Raw genomic sequence first — 24,145 nt, 5'->3', positions numbered from 1 at the left:
AAAATGATTACCAGTCATATAGGCACATTTTGCTGATCCAGCTAATCAGATCTATGAAAATTGAACTGGTTTGTTTCCATTTTTGTATGACAACGATTTAGACTGTGTTCAAAACATATAGGTTATGGTGAGAACTGGCCAGTTTAATCACTTTACTTAGGGGGGCTATTGTTTAGATACTGAAGATACTGAGATTGGAATAGTGAGAAAAATCCATGTAATATAAGGTCAATCTCAGGGTATTATTTTAATTGCTAAGCATTCAGCATTGCAAAATTTTCCAGGTTTTATACTTTTTCAGATGATGTTGATAGGCCAAGGTCATCTGTTGCAATTGCTGATGCATCATTAACATACAGATGCTTAAATAATTGTATATAAATCCCATATATTTCACAACAAACATTTTATGTCTGACTATCTATTTATCTCTTTTTGACAAGGGAGGCTAAAATGACAGTATGGAATGACACATGGGAGGCGGGTGATCAAATTGAAATTTTACCTTCCTTTTCACTAATGAAATTCTGGGCTCATTATCTATCTATCTATCTATCTATCTATCTATCTATCTATCTATCTATCTATCTATCTATCTATCTATCTATCTATCTATCTATCTATCTATCTATCTATCTATCTATCTATCTATCTATCTATCTATCTATCTATCTATCTATCTATCTATCTATCTATCCATCTATCTATCTATCTATCCATCTATCTATCTATCTATCTATCTATCTATCTATCTATCTATCTATCTATCTATCTATCTATCTATCTATCTATCTATCTATCTATCTATCTATCTATCTATCTATCTATCTATCTATCTATCTATCTATCTATCTATCTATCTATCTATCTATCTATCTATCTATCTATCTGTCTATCTGTCTATCTGTCTATCTGTCTATCTGTCTATCTGTCTATCTGTCTATCTGTCTGTCTGTCTGTCTGTCTGTCTGTCTGTCTGTCTGTCTGTCTGTCTGTCTGTCTATCCATCTATCTACTTTAAGCAACTTTCCTACTGTAAATGCACTTCAGTGTTTAGAAAAAAGGGCACATACTGTGTAATTTTCTGTTATGGTTGGAAGGAACTAAAGGAATTAAAAAGCTCTCTGACCAAGTCCGTGCCTAGCACAGTAAAGCCTTATTAGAACAGAAGGTATTCAAATCTCCCATTTCAACACATATTCCAAAAATAAAATGATTATTCTTAATTTCAGGACAGTTTGTAGAGCCACCCAAATGATTCCCTAATGCCCCAACAGCTAGATGCATTAGAAAAAAATATTCCAAACTGCAAAAAGGCTTTACTGTGCGACACACTGGTTCTGTTTAAGGGCTTTTTAATTCAATAAGTCCCTTCTCATCATACCCCAGTATGGTTACACTGTATTGCTGGGTCTAAAGTCCTTTTACATATATAGAAGCCATGTTTTCCATACATTGCACAGATGATGCCCCAAAAAAGCCTGAGACATGTGTATGCACTATGCACTATGCAGAATGAAGAATGGAAAGGATGGCTCTATAATATTAGGCTATTTTTGCACTATACACCAGTAATTCTGGATGTGCATTTGGCCATTGAGATGCAAATGAATGATTTGCATGGCATTGTCTACTCTGAAATGAAAAATATTCCTTTTATTTTAGGGATATAGGATGAAATAAGAAATGTGATTACCTTCTGTTTTAATACAGAAGTACATTTTGCTATTTTGTAATTTTGTCAAAAAGAAACATTAGGATAGCATTAGTGAGATAGTGCATAATGCATACTAGAAAAGCAGAGGTCCTATAACTACTTTACATGAATTGTTGACTGATGACATATCTGCAAGTCAAGTGATACCTTATTTAAAAAAAAGGAACTTTTTCATTGAAATAGTCTAAGTAAGAAAAAACATAAAATCTTAGGGATGGTCATAATTTCAGATTCTCTTCCTTAAATGATGGTCCGTTTATAAGCACATTTAAATGTAGATTTGTTGTCTTTCTTACTACATGTGGTATCTGCAATTAGTAAGATTCATCAATGTGGGGATGGATTCAAAGAAGTAGTCTAACTGCCATTAACAGAGTCATTTTACCTACTGTGAGAATAAATGAACTTTATCTTCAAAAGGCTTTTTCCAACTCTTTCAGAGCAACAAAATTACATCAGTATAACAATTAGACTAATTGGATTAGGTGGAACAAGAAAAAAGTTGTTAGTGTGTTTCAATAACCTTTCTTGCTAATGAAATATCTACTTATCTTTTATATATATATATATATATATATATATATATATATATATATATATATATATATATATATATATATATATAAATATTTATATATATATATATATACTGCATATATACGTACATATAAATTACTGTGGAAATGTTTTCGTCAGATGTGAAAAAATGCTGTATGAATGTTTTCAGCAAAATATTTTTGCACATAACCCTCGCTGTTAAAGTCCCACCCTTGAGGGTTCCTTTTCATTGCTTGTACATATTTGGGATCTTGGCAACCAGATATTGCTGCTAAAAAATCCTCTTCAGAAATAGAAGTGGCAATAGTTCATTTTTATAAATTAACAAAATGTCAAATAAATGAAAAGAAGAGAAATCCAAATCAAATCACTGTTTGATGTGACCACCCTTTGCCTTTAAAATATCATCAATTCTTAAATTCTTCTAGGTACACTTGCGCAAAGTTTTTGAAGGAACTTGCCAGGAAGGCTTTTTAAAACATCTTGGAGAACTAACCACAGATCTTCCATTGGCTGCCTTCTGTTCATGTAATCCCAGACAGACTTGATGATGTTGAGATCAGAGCTCTTTGAGGGCCAAACTATCGCTTCCAGGACTCCTTGTTTCTCTTTACACTAAAGATAGTTCTTGAAGGGGAAGTATAGCCAACGGTTTATTGACTATACATCTCCTGTGATTTACAGGAGTGCAGTGAAAGCATCTGAGAGCATGAGCAAGCCACTCCCACCCCTTCTACAGCCCGGCGCTCCAGTGAGCACTGGAGGGGCAGAACAGAGAATCAGTGACTGATAGTCATCGGTTCTCCAAAGGCTGAGAACTGAGTGATTAGTGGTGTTCTTGATCTTAGAGGCGGGGGAGGACATTTGCTGCTGGGATCTGTGCTGCAGCCATCTAAGTGAGTATTATTTTTTTTTTTCAGATTCCCATATTTCTCTTTTAATGACATTGGCTGTATTTCTGGGGTTTTTGTCCTTTTGCACAATACATTTGGGGCCAATCACATGCCTCCCTGATAGTATGGGGTGATGAATAAATGCCCATCATGCCATATGCCTGTATTTTTACACTGGGGATGTTTACCCCTTCTTTTTTATTCTGGTACCAATTGCAAAAAGTGATTAGCAATCCAAAATATGTTTGTGGTTGTCACAGGATTAAGAGGAAAGGGAAACTCTTCTAATTAGGAAACCTGTTGGGATTAACAGATCCTAAGTTGTTTAACAGAGGACATTTAATTTTACGCCCCTCTGTGTCTTTGGGAAAGTCTCCCATTTGGGACCTACATAGTGGTGCATCGCATACTAGCTCATTATGAATTGATTACCTTAGAACGAAGCCCCGACATGGACCCCCGGACACCGCTGTGGGAGCTGACATGATCCATCGGAGTCTCTTCCAGGTTTGGCGGCTCCAACGCTGTGATTGGCCGGAGCCACGATGACGTCACTCCCGCGAATGTGTGCGGGAGTCATTTTCCGGCAAGCTCCCGGCAAGGAAAGCTGAAGGTCCGCTGGACCTTCAGAGCGCATGCGCCGCTCATGTGAGTGGCTGCATGCAGTGCAAATATCTCCTAAACCTTGCCGGTTTAGGAGATATTAATTGTACCTACAGGTAAGCCTTATTATAGGCTTACCTGTAGTTAAAAGTGGAGAAAAGTGGTATACTACTGCTTTAAGGCTGAATGGGGTCCTAGGCAAAGTAGAAACTTAGACCATCTTATTCCTTCAATTGACATTAATAATGATTGCAAAAGGCTCAAAGAAGCTACCCCATTTGGAACATTTGAACTGGTATCACCATTTCAAACATTTGATGGGGCTATCATGCAGCCTACAAGTGCATCATCATTTGTGAAATGTCAGGCAGGTGCACAACTGTTGTGCAATCCCCCTGGTTTACTGCAAAATCATGAAGGATGTAGCTGGGCCCCCCTTAGCATTCACCAGGTCTTGGACTCCTGTCTATGTTGCTTTGTAGATTATCTTTCTCTGTTCAGGAATTGCATCCAACAAATTCAGTGACCATGTGTTAGAACAGCACTGAATAAGCCTTATATCTTTGGTTACACAGACTAAAATATTTTAGTTGCATAAAATGTTGACATTATCATGTGCAGCTATCTACAGCTAAAACATAAATGTCACATTTTGTGCGCCATATGCCAGGTCATCTTGATCTATATAGGACACTAGGCATACTATCTTCCAGTATCTGTGGTGACAAGTATTTTACTGTATCTGTAAAAACAGCACTGAGCTGTGAAAAGCGTTAAGTCATAAATATGTTCTGTCGTACGAAACCTACTCTTGAGCATTTGCACATATATTACGGGCATGCTAGTGAAGATGTTTTGCTGCAACATGAAGATGTACATTGTTTTCGACAGCTTGACACTTCTCCAAACATACTACAGAGAGTTGGAGAATGCTGCTTAGGCTTGCAGTCACTCTGTTTGAATAAAATACGGAAGAAAAGACCTTCTCAAATCGACAGTTAGCCAAATGCTTGTAATGGTAAACAACACTGACTCATGGGAAAAAAAATTGCATATACATTTTTTTCTTTATTTGTGAATGTTATTTTATTTTAGGTAAAAATAATAGTAAAAACTACAACATACAAAACATTTAAGATGCCTAAAACATGAGTTAATTGGATAGAATACAATAATACTCCAAGATATCATGACACTTTTTGTGGTACTTCCAATTAGAAAAGAAAACTTTGCAACTCTCTTGAAATTCTCAATAAATACCAATGGTTCTAGGCAGTCTGGATTATAGAAGGTTTCCCCCTACCCTTCCCCCTTCATTTTCTTTTTCCTCTTTTATTTATGTACCGTATTTTCGCGACTATAAGGCGCACCGGATTATAAGGTGCAGTATCAGTTAACAGTAAATTTTCAAACTATTTTCATATATAAGGCGCACCGGATTATAAGGCGCACTTTTTTTTGGAACCTTGATCCGCGCAAGGTTTACTGGCAGGTGCTCATAGTGAACCCTCGGATGACAGTTCTGGCGGATACTTTATGCCAGGCATCCACTATCCACTGGCACACAGTGGCATAACTGGCCCAGCGTTGCCTCCCCGTCTTCATGAAGGAGTGCTCTCCTTCAATCATCCATTTTCCCCACGTGATTAGCAGTTTCGCCTTGAAGGAACGATTGACACTTATGTCGGCGCCTTCTCCCATTCCTCATCTCAAATGAAGGAAAAAATAAAAGTGCGCAATGGTTTCCAATACATCCTAAAATCTATTCATTAATAGAGCTTGCAAATCTGAAACAGGTATAAAGGCACTCATAGATCATGCAGCAGAAATAAATCAAAGCAACAGAATTTTTATGTCAATTTTCAAAAATCAGCATGTCTTTCTCAAGATTATCATATCCTGAATAGGGCATGCCTATGTTAAGGGCTACATTCATATTTTGCCTTTGGCAAAATCATATTGCAGTGATTTCATTGTCTACATACATTTTAATGAAATATAAACTCTCAGTTACTCTCATTCAGCTATGTAGGTGCAAGTTGCTTAAAAATAGAACCCTTTTTTTAATACTTTTTACCCCACCATCTCTTGCTATTATGGCAGTGTCAGAACTGACATATAAATTTGAAGCCATGTTTCTCCTGGCTGCTTCTTTCTTGTAGAAGGCATTAATTCTACACTAGCAGGTGCCAGGATGGAGAGCAGCTGGACACCACACCAGCAACCTTTTATTCGTGTTATGAACCTGGAAGCACTCAGGTGAGGCCCTATAGCTCTGGGATCAGCAAAGCAAAGGCTCTCTGCTCAATGAAGTAATTCACCCTTTGAAATATTTAAATACCCTAGGGCAGTGATGGTGAACCTTTGCACCCCAGATGTTTTGGAACTACATTTACCATAATGCTCAACTACACTGCATAGGGCATGAGCATCATAGGAAGTGTAGTTTCAAAACCTCTGGGGTGCCAAGGTTCACCATCACTGCCCTAGGGGCTTGTTCAATCACTGGTGAGCCTAAAAATGCTGTACACATTTTTAAAAAAATGAATATCACATTTTGACCACAATTTGAATGTGCTTTCAATGTATTTTTTGGTGCGCTTCCTTGCTTTCTGACTCCCAGCATGCACCTGTGAAACATGGACACGTAACTCAAAAAACACACCAAAAATCCACACACAATGCAATGATGTTAACAGATACAAAGGATTTTAATGGGGAATACTTTTTATGCACTTTTGTCATGCTGGAAAAGTGCATTTTAGCATGGCAAAAGTGCAACAAAGTGAACAGGGCCTAAGGGTTTTAATAAAGTTCAGGAGGGCAGTTTTTTTTTCAATATAAAACAGACATCAAGAACACAAGGACCACTTGGCCCTTTTTCTACTGGGACTCTTTTATGTCACTCTTTAACAACTCAGAAGAGAGCAAGTGTTCTCCTCTACAAAATGCTGGCAGGATGCAGACTTTTCTCACAGGTGATCCAATCAGGTCAACCTGTCAGTTTTTCAGGTTTTTTACCTGATCGGTAAAAGACTTGATAAAGCTATACATAGCAAAACATGTAGTTGTGGCAACCAGAAGCTCTTTAGAAGCACTTGCGATACTTAATCAGCCCCGCCTGGCCTCTGTGCATCTCCGCGGCATCATTTCCGGCTACTTCCGGTGACGTTATCCATGTGCCACTGCCGGTCCGCACTTAGGACTCTGCTTCCAACTATGCATTGGCCCCGGTTGAGTGTAGCGGCCACACACAGAACCGTGTGAGCCACTACCATCAGAAGTTCCAGCCTTCTATCAGGGAGCACCTTTTTTTCCTCTGAGTCATCTGATGTCATTGCGAGTCCCACGATTATCACCAGTGATTCTCACAGCTCCCTATGGAAGTCCAGAGGCTCCAGGGTGCGGTTTGAAAGTACTTTTATTGATTTATTATTTTTTATTGTATGTGTTCATTAAACTTTTGAAGCCCATTACAAAGACCATTCCCTGAGGTCAACATTTGTACTTTTCCCATCACAAGTGTACACCTGAGCGCCATCCTTCTCTTCTGTTTAACTGTCTGCATACACCATCCTGTGTTAAGGATCAGGCGGCCGTGGCGCACTTAGAGTATAATCTTCACCAGTTTACATATTTTTTGCGGGTCATGATACAACATGGAAATTGCATGTAGGACTGGCGCTTGAACTTTGTTTGTGGTCCTTTACAACCGTCTACCTTCAATTCAATCCAGCCTGCAAAAGAAAACGTAAGGGGATCCACAACTTTTTGTCTAGGCAGATCAGATTGGTCGGGTGTTCATTTACACCTGGCTCCCATAGAGCAGAGCGGGCTCTGCATAAACTGAGTGGACACGAACTTGTCATCTGCCTGCTCTGCTCTGCTCTGCTTGACATGGGATCAGCAAATCAGATTCTTTCCTGAGCAAATACGATTCTACCCTGTGTGAAAGGGGCTTTAGACTTTAAATATCTTTTGTTTGGATCCATCTGAAATGTATTAAACAGTTTGGATGGGCTTTGAATAAAATAGAGAAAAGAGCAATGTACACAGATGATAGAATGTAATTGACAACACTTGCTAAGTTTTAAATATGATATGTCTACTGTAAAAATGATAAGTCATTTTAAGCAATGGCATATCTAATGTTCTCCAAGAGATGGTCTGGGATTAGGGGACAGTGAATAAGCTAACATGAAAGAAACATGCTTCAGTATTTGCACAAAGTAATTTATTTGGCAGGATGAAATCATTAATTCTTGACAAAACAATTTAATACTATAATTGGAAGAAATTGCTAACTTTCGGCCTTTCTCAGAGAGCTCTTTTTGCGAGGACATCCTGCTAATATATCAAGAAATCAACATAAAAAGTTTAATTGTGCTGAAAAAAAGAAGTTAATTTTATGTCATTCAAAAAATATTCACTATAATAATATGAAACATTTACACAGGTTATTTTACCCAATCTGCTTGCACTGTTGAAAAGAAGGCTATTAATATAAAGCATCAAGCTGATTTGTATTAATAGCTTTTCCAATGACACTTACTATTATTATTTATATAGTGCCACAGTGCTTTACCATATAAAAGGGAGACGATACAGTTAAAATACAATAACATACAAGAGGGTTAAGAGGGCCCTGCTCATAGGAGCTTACAATCTAATAGGGTGGGACAAGGGGTACAAAAGGTTAGCACTGTGGGAGATGAGCTGATGGAAGTGATAAAAGATTAGTAGGCATGATAGGCTTCCCTGAAGAGGTGAGTTTTCACTCTGGCAGCCAGAGTGGCTAAAGGCAGCCAGAGTAGGAGATAGCCTGAAGTAGAGAGTTCCAGAGGACGGGAGAGGCTCTGGAGAAGTCCTGAAGATGGGCATGGGAGGAGGAGGTAAGGGAGTTTGAGAGCAGGAGGACTTGAGAGGCGCGGAGAGGACACGTTAGGTGATATTTGGGGACAAGATTGGGGATGTAGTTTGGGCAGAGGATGGCTTTGTAAGTTTGTATGTTTTTGGTAATATTTTCAATTTAAGTCACTGGGCAAACAGAAGTCAATGTAGAGATTGGCAGAGAGGGGTAGCAGACACTAACCAGTTGGTAAGGTAGATAAGTCTGGCAGCAGCATTCATGATAGACTGAAGAGGGGATATCCTATGGAGAGGTAAGCCTATGAGAAGGGAGTTGCAATAGTCAAGGCAAGAGATAACAAGGGAGTGAATGAGTACCTTGGTAGTTTAATTTGTTAAAAAGGGCCAAATATTAGAGATGGTATGGAGGCGAAGTCTATGCGTTTTTGATAACAATTGGATTTGGGGCTAAAGGACAGGTCAGAGTTTAGGATTATACCTAATACCTTGGTGTGAGGGTAGAGATTGATGGTTGCATTACTGATCTTGATGGAAAAGTCATGAGGGGGGCACAAGCGGGGGGGGGATTTTATCAGCTTAGTTTTAGAGATATTTCGTTTAATGAAGTGGTGCAATAGCCATGCTAATATGTCAGTTAGTAAATTTGTAATGCGAGAGGAGACTGAAGGACTGAGGTGAGGAGGAGAGAGAGAGATTATGGGAGTGATCTGTGCATAATTTAGAGGGGGGGGGGGTGCCCTTAGAGAGGGAGAGATTAAATATATTAGTGAGAGAGCATAGGAAGAAAAAAAAAGTAGACCGTAGTAGTTGCGAGGGAACAGGATACAGGGGACAATTGGTTAGGTGGGTATCTGAGAAAAGTTTTGTAACCTCTCCAGTAGTAGCCATTTCAAAACAGGAAAGTTTTGACTGTGCTGCTAGACACAGTATGTTAAGTAGGGAAGATGTCTGTACAGTGGAGGTGTCCTTGTGTATTGCATCAATCTTGTCTTTGAAGTGATTGGCAATCTCATGGGCAGTGTGTGAGTTAGTCAGTAGAGAGGGCGAGGGACAAACAGAGAGATAAAGGTAGAGAAGAGTCGACAAGAACTGAATGACAAGGTGTTAATACGAGAGACAAAGTAGGTTTGTTTGGCAGCATGGAGGCAGGAATTGTATTTTAGGAGGGCAGATTTGTATAGTGTAAAGTTCTGCATGGATTTGTTTTTTTTGCCACAGTTGTTCAAGAGCACAGCAATATCTCTTGAGATTTCTGGTGTTGTCAGTTTGCCAGGTTTGTAATGATCAGGGCCTGATTCTGAGTGTAGTTAGAGGAGCAAGTGTGTCCATTGAGGATGAGAGTGAACTGTTGTAGACAGAGGTGGCTCAGTCAGTCAGTACAGGACAGGGAAGAGATTTTGCCATATAGGTGGTCAGTAGCAGAATAGAGAAGAGAAGAGTTAAAGTGGCAAAGGTTTCTACAAGTTTTCGTTTGCTGCTTGGAGGGATAGGTGGTTGGAGACACGGATTTTCTGAAACTTATGAGGTTGTGATCAGATAGAGCAAAGGGGGTGTTGGTGAGGTTTCCATTGAACCCTGGGGTTCCTCCAGAGTTTGCTAGGGGTTCCTTGAGCAATGAGCAATTTCTACTTCTCAGAGTTCCCACTGACACCATTGATCTTTTTAGCTATCTGTAAGGGGGTTATTCTTCCCAATGTTCACAAGTGTAAGAAGCATTCTTTCCACTGACCATCACACTAATGTATCATGAGTTGTAGATATAATAATGTTTAGCAGGGGTTCCCTGCTACTGGAAAGTTATTTCAAGGGTTCCTCTATGTTGAAAATGTTGAGAAAGGCTGATATAGACAAAAGGATATGGCAGCATGATATGGCAGTTTAAAAGGATATGGCAGCCGACAACATTTACCATAAGCATAGCAGTGTAAATTATCAGTCATAAATAGCGGGGGGGGGGGGGAATATAAGTGTGGATATGGCAGCAGATGACATTTTCCTTTGAAAGAGCAGAGAAGACATGATCAGAAGCAGTGCTGACACAGTGACAACATTCATAAAAGAAATACTCAGAAAAGAAACATGGTGTCTGTGACTGACCCCTGTTTGCTGTTAATATACTGTATATGAGTGTGAACATTATATTCTACACCTTTAGATTTACTAACCACTATTTAGTATGAATGCTTAGTTGATTGGATATAAATTAAATGGATTGCCTGGGCCCTTGCTCTATATTTTTGTTGGCAAATATATATAAAAGATTATACAGGAATTGTACTATCAGATTGCAATAGCTATAGCCAGCATTAGCGAAACCATGAAGAATGTAAAATCTTCCATTCTTGTGTTTTGCTCATTTCTATTATTAAAAAATATATATTTTTTTCACGACCTGTTGGCCTATACCCAAACTATTATACAAGATTTGACATAGACCTGAACCATGGAGGCTAGAATATAAGCTTGGTGGGTTAGGGGAATGCTTAGTCAATGCTTAGTCAAATTGTCTATTAATCTTCACTGGGTCTCCCCCCTACGCCGATGACTACCCCTCCCCGCCCCCTGGACCTTTTTTGCCCGGGGGACGGGAGTGCATCTCAACACCTCCCTGCTCCCTTTAGGCCCGTGTTTCCAAATTAGGGATGCCCGGATTTTTGCAAGCCTCTACACCCCCCCCCCCTCCTGCTGCTGGGACTACGTCTCTCCCTCACTCTTTAGACTTGGGGGTTTTGTCTTCCCATGGGCTCCCTTTTTGTCTCCATTATACTCATTTGAGCACTGGCCTTCCTAAAATAGTTGCTTAATGTGCTGTTTTCACTACTCTGGGTCTGGTTGCTTCTGATCCAATGCAAGCTGGGATAGTTGTCAAATGTTATGTTGATGTTACGCCATTGTTCTCCGTTTATGTCTGTATTCCCATCTGCATTCCATGCTTTCTGTAATTGCTCATTTTATTACCAATAAAATGTTTAAAAAAAAAAAACAATTGTCTATTAATTGTGAAAATTTATATATATATATATGTTTTTCATCATATGCTTATGTCTATTACCTCTAGCATACCAGTTACAGAGCTGTCCTGACCCACGTCCATTCCGCAATGGGTTTGTAATTGGAAGTGATTTTACAGTGGGGCACACCATTTCTTTTGAATGTTATCCTGGCTACTCATTAATTGGAGAATCTGCACTCACCTGTCTACATGGAATCAGCCGAAACTGGAACCATCCAATACCTCGCTGTGATGGTAGGTTCTTCCATCACTCATTTTTTCTTTCCATTTATTTTGAGAAAGAGAAAAAAGTAAAACTGTTGTGACTAGGAGGTCAGAAGGAGGAACCAGTGAGAGTTGAGAGGGGCCGAGGAGATTGACGCTCCTGAAAGTGTCAGTTTCTCAGTAGACTGTGGGAGAAGATTTATCAGGAAAAGAGTGGTGTTCATTGGTGTGGGAGGCAGGCAGGGTCCTTTTACAGATATTTAGGTTTACATTTTGATCCAATTGAGTTTAGTGAAGTTCCACCTCTGCCTGCTCTAAGTTCAATTTGCTCACAATTTTGTTGGAGGTTAGTACCTTGCCAGTGTTTATATTGTTGTTTTTGGTCTATCTCCTTATGTTGATTGTTTCATTAGTCAAATGCCATGGCACCCATGGTAAGGACAGGCATTCAGGCTATTGAGAAATTATTTAGGTGCTTGTAGTATAACTACGACTTTTCATTGTAACAAATCACTTGACTTAGGCTGATCATAGACAGATCAAAATGTGACCGGCTCAGCATGAACCAGTTGAATTTCAATCTATCTATGGGCAGGCTGGTTGTACTAAAGTAGATCAATACATGATTTTAGTACAACCAGCCTATCATGTTTTTCTTGCGTGATCACTACTGGCATCTATAGCAGCCAGCAGTGATCATTGTTTTCTGAGGGTGGGTAAACCTCCTGTTGTCAGAATACAATAGCGCAGAGGGAGGGATTCAGTCAGTTTTGATGGGGGAAATCAAACAATTTTCTTTCCTTTGACACCTGGTTGAAGGAAAGATAATTAAATAATCTACGTCTTGCTTTAGATTTATAGCCATTTGTAAGCCATATCTAAGGTCAAAGCATTTTTATTTAGCTTTGAGGCTCGGTTCACACTTATGCAATGCGGGAAGGCTGCCTGTTCCCGCATCGCATCCGCACATCTGGCAGTTCACACTGCCATATGCGATACGCAGGGGGTGATGATTAAATGTTAACGACACCCCCAGTTTGATCGCATATCGCAGTGCGATATGACAGTGCGCACAGGATCGGATCGCACAAGTGTGAACCACTGTGCGATCCGATCCTGATGCGGCTGAAAAAAAGGGTCCTGTGCGTCTTTGGTGCGGATACAGTGCAAATTCAGCCATACAAAGTGTATGGCTGAATTTGCATCCACATAGGAGATCGCATGTAATGAAGGAGCAGTGCGCTCCAAATTACATGCGATCTCGCAAGCTGCACATATGTGAAACGGCACTCAGTGGAGTGGTGAGGGTTTAGTGTTATTTTGTTTTTACTGTCTGTCTATGTCCCTGCTGGAGAGATTTACTCCTCAGTTTGTTCTCATATCACTGGTTTCAGTCAATTGGACTTAGATTAAGAAATTATTAAATTTTGAGTTAGACCATGATTAGAGGGGTATTCTTCTAACAAGAAAGCATGTTCTGGTGACAGCTGTATAAATAGGGATTTACCATACTTTGGAGAGGAAATGAAGGGAAATCCCTCTAAGGAACACAGACACTAAAAGACCCAGACAGATGTTTAACCATCCCATGCAACAAAAAAAGTCTTTAAATATACTTTAACCACTTGCCGACTGCTGCACGACTATTTACGTCGGCAGTCAGCCCCTCACAGGCAGAGTGACGTAGATCTACGTCGCTAACCTGTGAGCGTCTAGGGAGCGAGCGCGCACCCCCGGAGGCGCGCTCCCGCTCCCGCGCGATCGCGGACCCCCCCCACGTGTGTGACCGGCGGACCCGATGTCCGCCGGTCACTCGGCAATCGTCGGTGCAGAGAGAGAAAGGCAGGCGGCTGATGTAAACAAGCCGCCTGTCATTCTCCCCTGTGTAGAAACAGTGATCATACGGTTCTACTATGTAGGACCGTTGATCACTGTTCTTACACCTCAAGCCACAGCCAATCACAGTCAGAATCACGCCCCTAGGGACACACACAACCCCCCTCCCTCTCAAAAAAAAGTTAACCCCTTCACTGCCAGTGTAATTTTTATAGTAACAGTGCATATGTATAGCACTGATTACTGTAGAAATGTCACTGGTAACCCCAAAAGTGTCAAAAATGTCAGTCAAGGGTCCGATCTGTCCGCCGCAATGTCGCAGTACCGCAAAAAAATCGCACATCGCCGCCATTACGCGTTTAAAAAAAACAACAAAAATGATAAAAATCTTTCCCTTTGTTAGTAAACGCGATAACTTTTGCGCAAACCAATCAAAATACGCTTTTTGCGATTTTTTTTACCAAACATATGTAGCATAAAACAAATTGGCCAAAAATGTTAAAAAATTTAGATTTTTACATTTTTTTGGGGAATTTCATATAAAAAAATGTGAAAAATATTGCTATTTTTGCAAAATTTACGCTATTTTTTTGTTTATAGCACATGATCAAAAAATCGCACAGGTGATCAAATACCACCAAAAGAAAGCTCTGTTTGTGGGAAAAAATTATGTCAAATTCGTTTAGGTACAGCGTCGCACGACCGCGCAATTGTCCGTTAAAGTCACGCAGTGCCGAATCGCAAAATAGGCCCTGGTCAGGAAGGGGGTAAAATCTTCCGGGGCTTAAGTGGTTAATAAAGTCTGGCCTCACCCTTTCCGGTTGGAATATGTTTCCTTACCATTGTTAGCCATGGCTACAGATATTATTGTATGCCTTATGCATATGCTTCCCAGCAGGAAAGCTATTGCTTATCAGTGAGAACATGTTCTTGGCATTGAGTAACAAAGCCACAAATCCCGACTGGCAATATTAACAATGCTTTTTGCTTATGTCAAGCAGCCCAATCTATCAATGTGGGTGAGGAAGGGGGGAGGGGGGTGGGGGGTAATCAATTATTAATCAAATGTCATTCTTTAGAATATACTTTTGAAAAATGAGAGTACAATGAGATTTGCAATATTGCACAGTTTACCTTCTCACCTCCTTGTTTAGCTTTTCCATACTTAAGAGCGCTAGAAAAAATAAGTATTTTAGTTTTGTCCAGGCCTTCTGTTATTTAGCCTGCAAAATGACAGCCACAAACAATGAGCTGATTTAGTAGAGGGAGAGGTCTATTTTATAGGATGGTACAGAGTCGTGTGTACTTACAATGCCCAATCAGATATCAGATTTCATATTACTGTAGCTAGACTAGTAAGACATTAATTCTTAATTGGATGCTGTTGGCTATGCCACTGGTGTATTTCACTTTGGCTTTACTGAAACAACTAAAAAAAAAATACCTTGTGAAGGAAAATACTTTTTTTGCTGCAAAATGACATATTTTTGTGATATAAGCTACTTTTTATCATACTTCTTATGTAGTTTTTAAGCATAACTAAAATAAAATCTAGTTTACATGTGTTTAGAGTCCTCTGCATATCATATTATTTTTACCCTGCAAATGCCACAGCGTTTAGGTTCCACAATTTTTTTTCCAAGTGTAAAACACACAGAGAAACAAAAATCCATAGTTCTAGTGCTTGTTTTTGCCTGCAGCTTAGCAGCCTTGAAGTTTCGAGTATCTACACTTGACAGGCTCTTTAGCTTGTCTTTTATGCAATCCCACAGACTTAAGTATTTACAGCAGGTCCTCTTACCATCCTTGTTTGTTGAACTATGTTGCAGCTCTCTGCGGAGGAAATATAACAGCGATGAATGGAACTATTTACTCCCCTGGATATCCTGATGAGTACCCAAACTTCCAAGACTGCCTCTGGCTGGTCAGAGTCCCTCCCGGAAATGGAATATACATCAATTTCACAGTCCTTCAAACAGAACCGATTTACGACTTTATAACTGTATGGTAAGATCATTTATTCACTGATGATTTATTGCACCACTGGCTTAATGATCCAGGTATTTTATTTTCCCTTTGTTCGCTATTAGCCTGCATGCATTTTGCAGGTACATTAATCAATGACAGTTGAAGAGTTTGAAAATTCATTGTTCAAAAGTAGAATGTATTTACTAATGTTTTATATAAAATTTAAAGAATTTAGAAAATAAATTAAAAAAATAATTAGAGTTTTGATTTTAGGATGTGGTTTTAAAAGTGATCAGGCTTATTTTTTAGCTATTTGCTTATAGTTATTTATGTTTTTATTTTATATAAGTATTTATAAATCATAGAGTTAAATGTTTTAGTCATGTATTGCGCTAAGAACAGGACATCTTCATACCAGGCCAAGTTTTACAATGTCATTTCTCTAACTCCCTCACAAGGAAATATAGGGGAATGCAAGAGCATATTTAGGTAGAGATGGTTTGTTCCATTTTAGTATAATATAAATGAAGTGTGGCTCTCTTCATTATAGGAAACCAAAGAATCCCCAGGATGAAATTGATCCTACCAACTAGAATTTTATTAGAGGGCAATTACAATGTAGGCTAACATAACTGGAGCATGGCAGGTCCTACCACCTGAAATTTTTGTAGAAGGCAGTTTTATTGGTGGCAAGCATGACTGAAGTGTGGCACTCTTCATTAGAGCAAAAAAAAGCACCCCTTGGGTGAAACAAGCAGGTCCTACCACCTGGACTTTTAATGTTATGCAGCTGTGTTGGAAGAAAACATAAATGAAGTGTGACACTCTTTATTAAAGCAAACCAAAGCACCCCCTGGATGAAACAGGCAAATCATATCACCTAGACCTTTGGCAGAGGACCATTATATTAATATATATTATAATAATAATAATAAAAAAAAATATATATATATATATATATATATATATATATATATATATATATATTTACACAGTATCTCACAAAAGTGAGCACACCCCTCACATTTTTGTAAATATTTTATTATACCTTTTCATGTGACAACACTGAAGAAATGACACTTTGCTACAATGTAAAGTAGTGAGTGTACAGCTTGTATAACAGTGTAAATTTGCTGTCCCCTCAAAATAACTCAACACACAGTCATTAATGTCTAAACTGCTGGCAACAAAAGTGAGTACACTCCTAAATTAAAATGTCCAAATTGGGCCAAATTAGCCATTTTCCCTCCCCGGTGTCATGCGACTCATTAGTGTTACAAGGTCTCAGGTGTGAATGGGGAGCAGGTGTGCTAAATTTGATGTTCTCGCTCTCACTCTCTTATACTGGTCACTGGAAGTTCAACATGGCACCTCATGGCAAAGAACTCTCTGAGGATCTGAAAAAAATAATTGTTGCTCTACATAAAGATGGCCTAGGATATAAGAAGATTACAAAAACCCTGAAACTGAGCTGCAGCACGGTGGCCAAGACCATACAGCGATTTAACAGGACGGGTTCCACTCAGAACAGGCCTCGCCATAGTCAACCAAAGAATTTGAGTGCAAATGCTTAGCATCATATCTAGGTTGTCTTTTGAAAATAGACATATGAGTGCTGCCAGCATTGCTTCAAAGATTGAAGGGGTGGGGGGTCAGCCTGTCAGTGCTCAGACCATATGCCGCACACTGCATCAAATTGGTCTGCATGGCTGTCGTCCCAGAAGGAAGCCTCTTCTAAAGATGATGCACAAGAAAGCCCGCAAACAGTTTGCTGAAGACAAGCTGACTAAGGACATGGATTACTGGAACCACGTCCTGTGGCCTGATGAGACCAAGATAAACTTATTTGGTTTAGATGGTGTCAAGCGTGTGTGAAGGAACCATGAATGCCAACATGTACTGTGACATACTGAAGCAGGGCATGATCCCCCCCCCCTTCGGAGGCTGGGCCGCAGGGCAGTATTCCAACATAATAACGACCCCGAACACACCTTCAAGATTACCACTGCCTTGCTAAAGAAGCTGAGGGTAAAGGTGATGGACTGGCAAAGCATGTCTCCAGACCTAAACCCCATTGAGCATCTGTGGGGCATCATCAAATGGAAGGTGGAGGAGCGAAAGGTCTCTAACATCCACCAGCTCTGTGATGTCATCATGGAGGAGTGGAAGAGGACTCCAGTGGCAACCTGTGAAGCTCTGGTGAACTCCATGCTCAAGAGGGATCAGGCAGTGTTGGAAAATAATGGTGGCCACACAAAATACTGACACTTTGAGCCCAATTTGGACATTTAAACTTAGGGGTGTACTCACTTTTGTTGCCAGCGGTTTAGACATTAATAGTATGTTGAGTTATTTTGAGGAGACAGCAAATTTACACTGTTATACAAGCCGTACACTCACTACTTTACATTGCAGTAAAGTGTCATTTCTTTAGTGTTCACATAAAAAGATATAATAAAATATTTACAAAAAAAGTGAGGGGTGTAGATACTGTATATACATATATATATATATATATATATATATATATATATATATATATATATTTTCACAGCAGAACAGCTAGCAGAGGAATTTTTCACAGAAAAAAAATTATGTATTGTCAATTAGTGTGTATGCATAGTGTTTATGCAACATCTTCATGCTAGTATGTACAGTATCTTTCATATTATACCTATCACTTTCGGTCTTTAACTGAAAAAATTCTCCTACAGCTATTCTTTCTTTATGCAGTTCCCTTGCTCATACAATTTTCCACTTACGGACTCTTCAAATCTTTAAAAGCCCTCTTAAAACTTAACTGTTCAGATAAGTATATAATCTGAAGCAAACATACTTTATTCAGAAGAGGGGAAATTTAATTGCACAATGCTCAAAAGTGGCCTTCTAATGCCATCTGCATGTATTTAGAACAGGCAAGCTGGAATTTTATCACCAATGCAAAGTGTCATAGTCTCTTGTGAGACCTTTAAACAAAGCAGAGAAGAATGAATATTCACTATTGTCACACAGATCCGCCTCCTGACCAATCAGGAACGGATCCTGAGACCTGTTTCCTGATTGGCCAAAAGTAGAAGCCGTGCCATTGGGCATGGGGGAGGAAAGGCTTCTACTGAGGGGGAAGAAGCTGAAGCTGAAGCTGAAGCACCCGCCGATGCCGCTGAGGGTGAGTGAGCCGTGGGGGGGGGGGGTCCGGGGTCCTGGTGTGGTCCTGGTGTGTGGCCTGGTGGGGGCTGGGGGGGTTTATGGTGCAGTCCGTCTGCCGCCCCCCCCCCCCCCTGGCCCATGGAGCACCAGCCACCACTGTATTAATAGCTAAAGAGAAAGTGGAGGAATGAACCAGCCAAGTTACAATGAAGCAATAATAACATTGCTACAGTAACTCTTTTTGATGCTGCAGAGGATGTTCTGATGGTTGCTTTAAACAGGAGCAGAAAGATTTGCTTTTGTATAAATAAACAAGTCCCGAAATTGCCATCTGAACAACTGGGAGTGGCTGTGTGGACTACATTCTCCCAGCATATTTGGATGAAGTTTTTTGAACATGTGTAGCACATCCAATGTCCATAACTGGTAAAAGATGTTTCTTAGTAACTGCAAATGATACAATAACAATTTCATTCAATGTATTGAATGAAAAATGTCCTGATAAAAACAGGCACTGTTATGTGTGTGTGATGGTACACAGTGTGCATTCTATATGAAATATGGAGGGGTTACGAAGATCTGGTTCCTATAAACTGTTTCAATGCATTGTATAGTACATGAAGGCTTCATCTGAGAATCATTGGACAGTCTGGACACACTGCAGCTCCCCTTCCACTAAAAAAAAACTTGGGTGTAACATACTGTATTTACCTGTGTTATGTATATTATTATCTTTTTGTAAGGCATTTTTATCACTTGTTTTAGGGATGGGCCAGACCAGAGTTCTCCTCAGATTGGACAGTTTAGCGGCAACACTGCTCTGGAATCTGTTTACAGCACATCATATCAGGTCCTTATTAAGTTTCATAGTGACTTCACAACCAGTGGATTCTTTGTACTCAGCTATCACGGTGAGTGTGTTTGTGAGCTATTTAAGTAATTTTACATACTGTATTTTCTGGCATATAAGACTACTTTTGAACCTCAAAAAAATCCCCCAAAAATGGGAGGTCGTCTTATACGCTGATAATAATATCTTCAAGGTAACCTAAGTATAAGTATTACTGGTAGATCATGTAATAGGGGGGTCGTCTTATACGCCCAGTCGTCTTATACGCCGGAAAATACGGTATTTCAAGATAAGTCTAGCAAAACAGTGTTCTGCCTTCTCCAGTGCCTGTCCTCAAATGCACATGGATTAACACCCTGTGATCTAATTGCACCAATTTCTAAACATTTTATTTGCCTGCTAAAATATATAAAGATTTTTTTTTTTTCTAAAAAAGTGTTATCAGACACCCTCGTGTACAGAGGTACAGCCATACTGGAACAGAAAAGGGTCTTCCCCAAACTGTGTGGGAGTGCTGCAAGGTCAAAATAATGGCTGTATATAATAAAGACATTAACAGTACCCATCACTGCAAACACCTGAACATAATAATTTGTAGGGGTAGCCATACTTTTTCCGGTATTGTGTTTAGAAGTCCACAAGTTTGGCCATATAGTCTATTGTTATTTTATGATCATATACATAGAGAATTATCAAGCCAGCTCAGAATGATTAATTAATTAATGAATCCTGGCAGTTAGAATCTATACATTTATCGATGCTTAGTATATAGGATGAAATAACATCAGCATATTTAGGAGAATTTGGCATATTTTGGGTCACCAGAAAGGATGTATTGTCCAATCCTCAAAATATGCCAATTTATAGATCAGCCCACTTATTTCTATGCTAACATACCTTAACATCATTGTACATAATAGAAATTCTGTTTTATCCTACCAGTCCTTATAAACCATTCTTTAATAAAGACACAAGTTCAGTTATATATGCGCATTTAATTTGAAGCTGTATACCATTCTTTCAGTAGTGTTAGAGTCTTTTATTTAACCTTGGCTATCTTCATGTCCATTATTGAAGTTCTATTCCCCATGCTGCTCAAAGCCTCAGGTTCACTGAAACATCTTCATGACGATAACCCGTCTTGACCTTGGTAGAATTGTAATTTTTAGTGATGTCTGCTTCCTATTTCTTGCAGGTTTACAGATAAGTTGCTAATAGCTCCCACTAATTCCCAAAGCACAAACACTACATCTTCTGTATACAGATGGGGGGGAGGTGAAAAGGAGGTTGACATGGTACTCGCCAAAGCTGAGGTTATGTTATAGTCCACTATAAATGAGAAATGGAAAGTGCTTTAAGAAAAATGAAAATCAGATGTTATAGCATATTAGGACTATTCAATGTCAAAATATCTAGTTGATTTACAGAAAGATTATGATAATATACGACCCCTCCAACCACAATCCACCCTCTCAGTACTTATTTATTTATTCCACTGGTAGAAGTTTGACAAAATAAATGACCCAACCAAAGAAGGGTCAATTTCCTTAAAGCAAAACGCAGACATTACTCACTGACACTCACTACTTTCTATATTTTTGTTGTGTTAAATTTTCAGTAGATATATTTCAAGGATACTTAAGGATACTTAATGCTCTTGTGTAAATATATATATATATATATATATATATATATATATATATATATATATATATATATATAAAACAGCTGATCATGAGCGCCTCAGGCCACAAAGGTCATGAAATGCTCGGTTATTGCCACTGCACATTGGGCTTGATTTAATAAAAGCAAATAGACTATGTACTTTGCAAGTCCAGTTGCCTCAGAGCTTGATAAATGAGGGGAAGCCCCGTTGACTTCCATCATCCAATCATGTGCAAGCAAAAATGATTTTTTTTATTTATGAGTTAGGTATTCTTTGTAAAGTGCAGCTTTACTTTATATACTAAGCTGTGGAGCAACTGCACTTCCAAAGTGCACAGTCTAATTGTCTTTAGTAAATTAACCCCAGAGTTGGAGGGCAACCACAAGACTTAAGCAGTCCATACCTTAGTCAAAAATTACCCAATTCCCCCATCCACACATTCAAGGTGGTTTGGGGAAATCACTCCCACTGAGTTATTGTGTTCTAACAGTGGGGAGACTTCCCCCACCATCAGAATACACTGATCAGTGCTGCTGGCTATACCCAGTGATTTCATGTGGAAATTTCCCAGCAGAATAATCGGTGCTGAACCAGCCCAATTTCAATAAATGTATGGCTGGCTTCAATTCAGTATTTGAGATTTGTCCCTATTATTTTAGAAATGTCAGTAGTAGATGCCTTATTTTGCCTTTTGTTGTCCTTTTTACATTAATGAAAACACCCCATCTTATTTTGCTTTCTGAGACCATACTTTAGGCAGAGGAATGTTGGTGTAGTGGCAGGGTGGAATGTCCACCTAGACACTCATAGTTTAATAAATTAGAGCATTTACTAAGACTTTTAGGCACTTCTTCATGCTTTATACCTAGGCAACATAAAACAAAAAATCATTGTACAATTAACTTGTATAGCAGTTTAATTGTTGCTACAGACTCATGAAATAGTTGATGTGCTTGTTGTTTAAGGTTGTTTTTCAAGGTAGTAAATACAAAAGCTAATATACTGGAACACCAAGCTGCTACACTTAATATCATAGCTAATTATCTCTGACTGTTTTAAAATCTCAATAGGCAGTGTCAAATTTAATATGGGTCTGTTTCTGGATACTCCTGGCTTAAAAGTCTGGAGCCATCTAGGCCCAAATTCTACTGTCACTTTAGGTGCCTCTCCCAGCTTACTTGTGTTTAATTCTGTCGCATGGCATACTCATGAAGGGGTCTATGTTTAAAAAGTTTGCTGAACAAATGTGACAAACCTGTGATATTCTATGCTATATATCCATCCTGTATGATCAAAGCACCATCTAGTGACAAAATTCCTATTTTTTCCTGGATTGAGGTATTCAAAACACATTTTGTATTATGGCCACTTAATGACACTTCATTAATACAAGATAGCTACACTAGATTAGCAAAAGTATTGGGATGCCTGCCTTTACACGCATATGAACTTTAATGGCATCTCAGTCTTAGTTCGTAGGGTTCAATATTGAGTTGACCCACTCTTTGCAGCTATAACACCTTCAACTCTTCTAGGAAGGCTGTCCACAAAGTTTAGGAGTGTGTCTATGGGAATGTTTGATCATTTTTCCAGAAGCGCATTTGTGAGGTCAGGCAGTGATGTAGAGAGAAGGCCATGGCTCGCAGTCTCTGCCCTAATTCATCCCAAAGGTGTTCTATCGGGTTGAGGTCAGGGCTCTGTGCAGGCCAGTCAAGTTTCTCTACCCAAAACTCACTTATCCATGTCTTTATGGCCCTTGCTTTGTGCACTGGTCCAAATCATTTGGTGAAGGGAGGATAATGGTGTGGGGTTGTTTTTCAGGGGTTGGGCTTGACACCTACCAGTGAAGGTAACTCTTAAGAGGTCAGCATACCAATACATTTTGGAAAAATTCATGCTCCCAACTTTGGTGGAACAATTTGGGGATGTCCCCTTCTTGTTTCAACATGACTACACACAAGTGCACAAACAAGGTTCATAAAGACAGGGATGAGCAAGTTTGGGGTGGAAGAACTTGACTGGACAGCACTGAGTCCTGACCTAAACCCGATAGAACACTTTTGGGATGAATTAGATTGCAGACTGTGAGCCAGGTCTTCTCATCTACATCTGTGCCTGACCTCAGAAATGCGCTTCTGGAAGAATTGTCAAACATTCCCATAGACACACTCCTAAACCTTTGTTGACAGCCTTCCTAGAAGAGCTGAAGCTGTTAGCTGCAAAGGGTGGGATTACTCAGTATTGAACCCTACGGACTAAGACTGGAATGCCATTACATTTCATGGGCGTGCAATGGCAGGTGTCTCAATACTTTTGGTAATATATTGTATATAACACAGAATATGGCAAGTTTTTCTGGAGCTGTGCAAATGTGTTTCACATTCATTCAGCAAACTTTTTAAATACAGCCCCTCTTGTATGCTGTTGAATTGATGACAGTGGCAATTTGCCTAAAAAGAAGCAGTGAGAAGCTGTGGTCCAGGAGGTGGCTTGAAACTTATCTTGACCCACAAAGTGCAAAATGAGGTACGATTCTCATGGTTCAGGTAGCTCTGCACTGGATATCCTAAAACTTAAAGTGTATCTCTGGCTAATAATTATTTTATTGATTATTTATTATTTGGTGGAGGTTTGAAACCTGTCTAGTGTTCTTTTTGATGTCTGTGTTCTATTGGGGAGATTTTCCTCTACTTTCTGTCCTGAAGCCATATCAGGAAGAATGTGGAAATCAAAATTAGGAGAAATAAGAAATAACCTTGCAGACAGTTGTCACTGACACGCATGCCTCATTGGATTATTCCTCCTCACTTTCTCTTCTGGT

The 24,145-nt window shown here is 39.3% G+C and overlaps 1 protein-coding gene across 1 annotated transcript in view; it reads left to right on the top strand.

Moving 5' to 3' along the window:
- CSMD3 (CUB and Sushi multiple domains 3) overlaps positions 1-24,145 on the top strand; it is a 1,619,578-nt gene that overhangs the window by 1,295,628 nt on the left and 299,805 nt on the right. Inside the window, exons 43-45 of the mRNA XM_082258441.1 lie at positions 11,699-11,887; positions 15,523-15,700; positions 19,574-19,719. Coding sequence (XP_082114567.1) covers positions 11,699-11,887; positions 15,523-15,700; positions 19,574-19,719 — 513 coding nt within the window. The remainder of the gene's footprint in view (positions 1-11,698; positions 11,888-15,522; positions 15,701-19,573; positions 19,720-24,145) is intronic.

The sequence above is a fragment of the Pelophylax lessonae genome (assembly GCF_965119305.1).
Source record: "Pelophylax lessonae genome assembly, chromosome: 5".
NCBI classification, from domain to species: Eukaryota; Metazoa; Chordata; class Amphibia; order Anura; family Ranidae; genus Pelophylax; species Pelophylax lessonae.
Note: the sequence above shows the minus strand (reverse complement) of the source record. Positions and strands in the feature narration are given on the sequence as shown.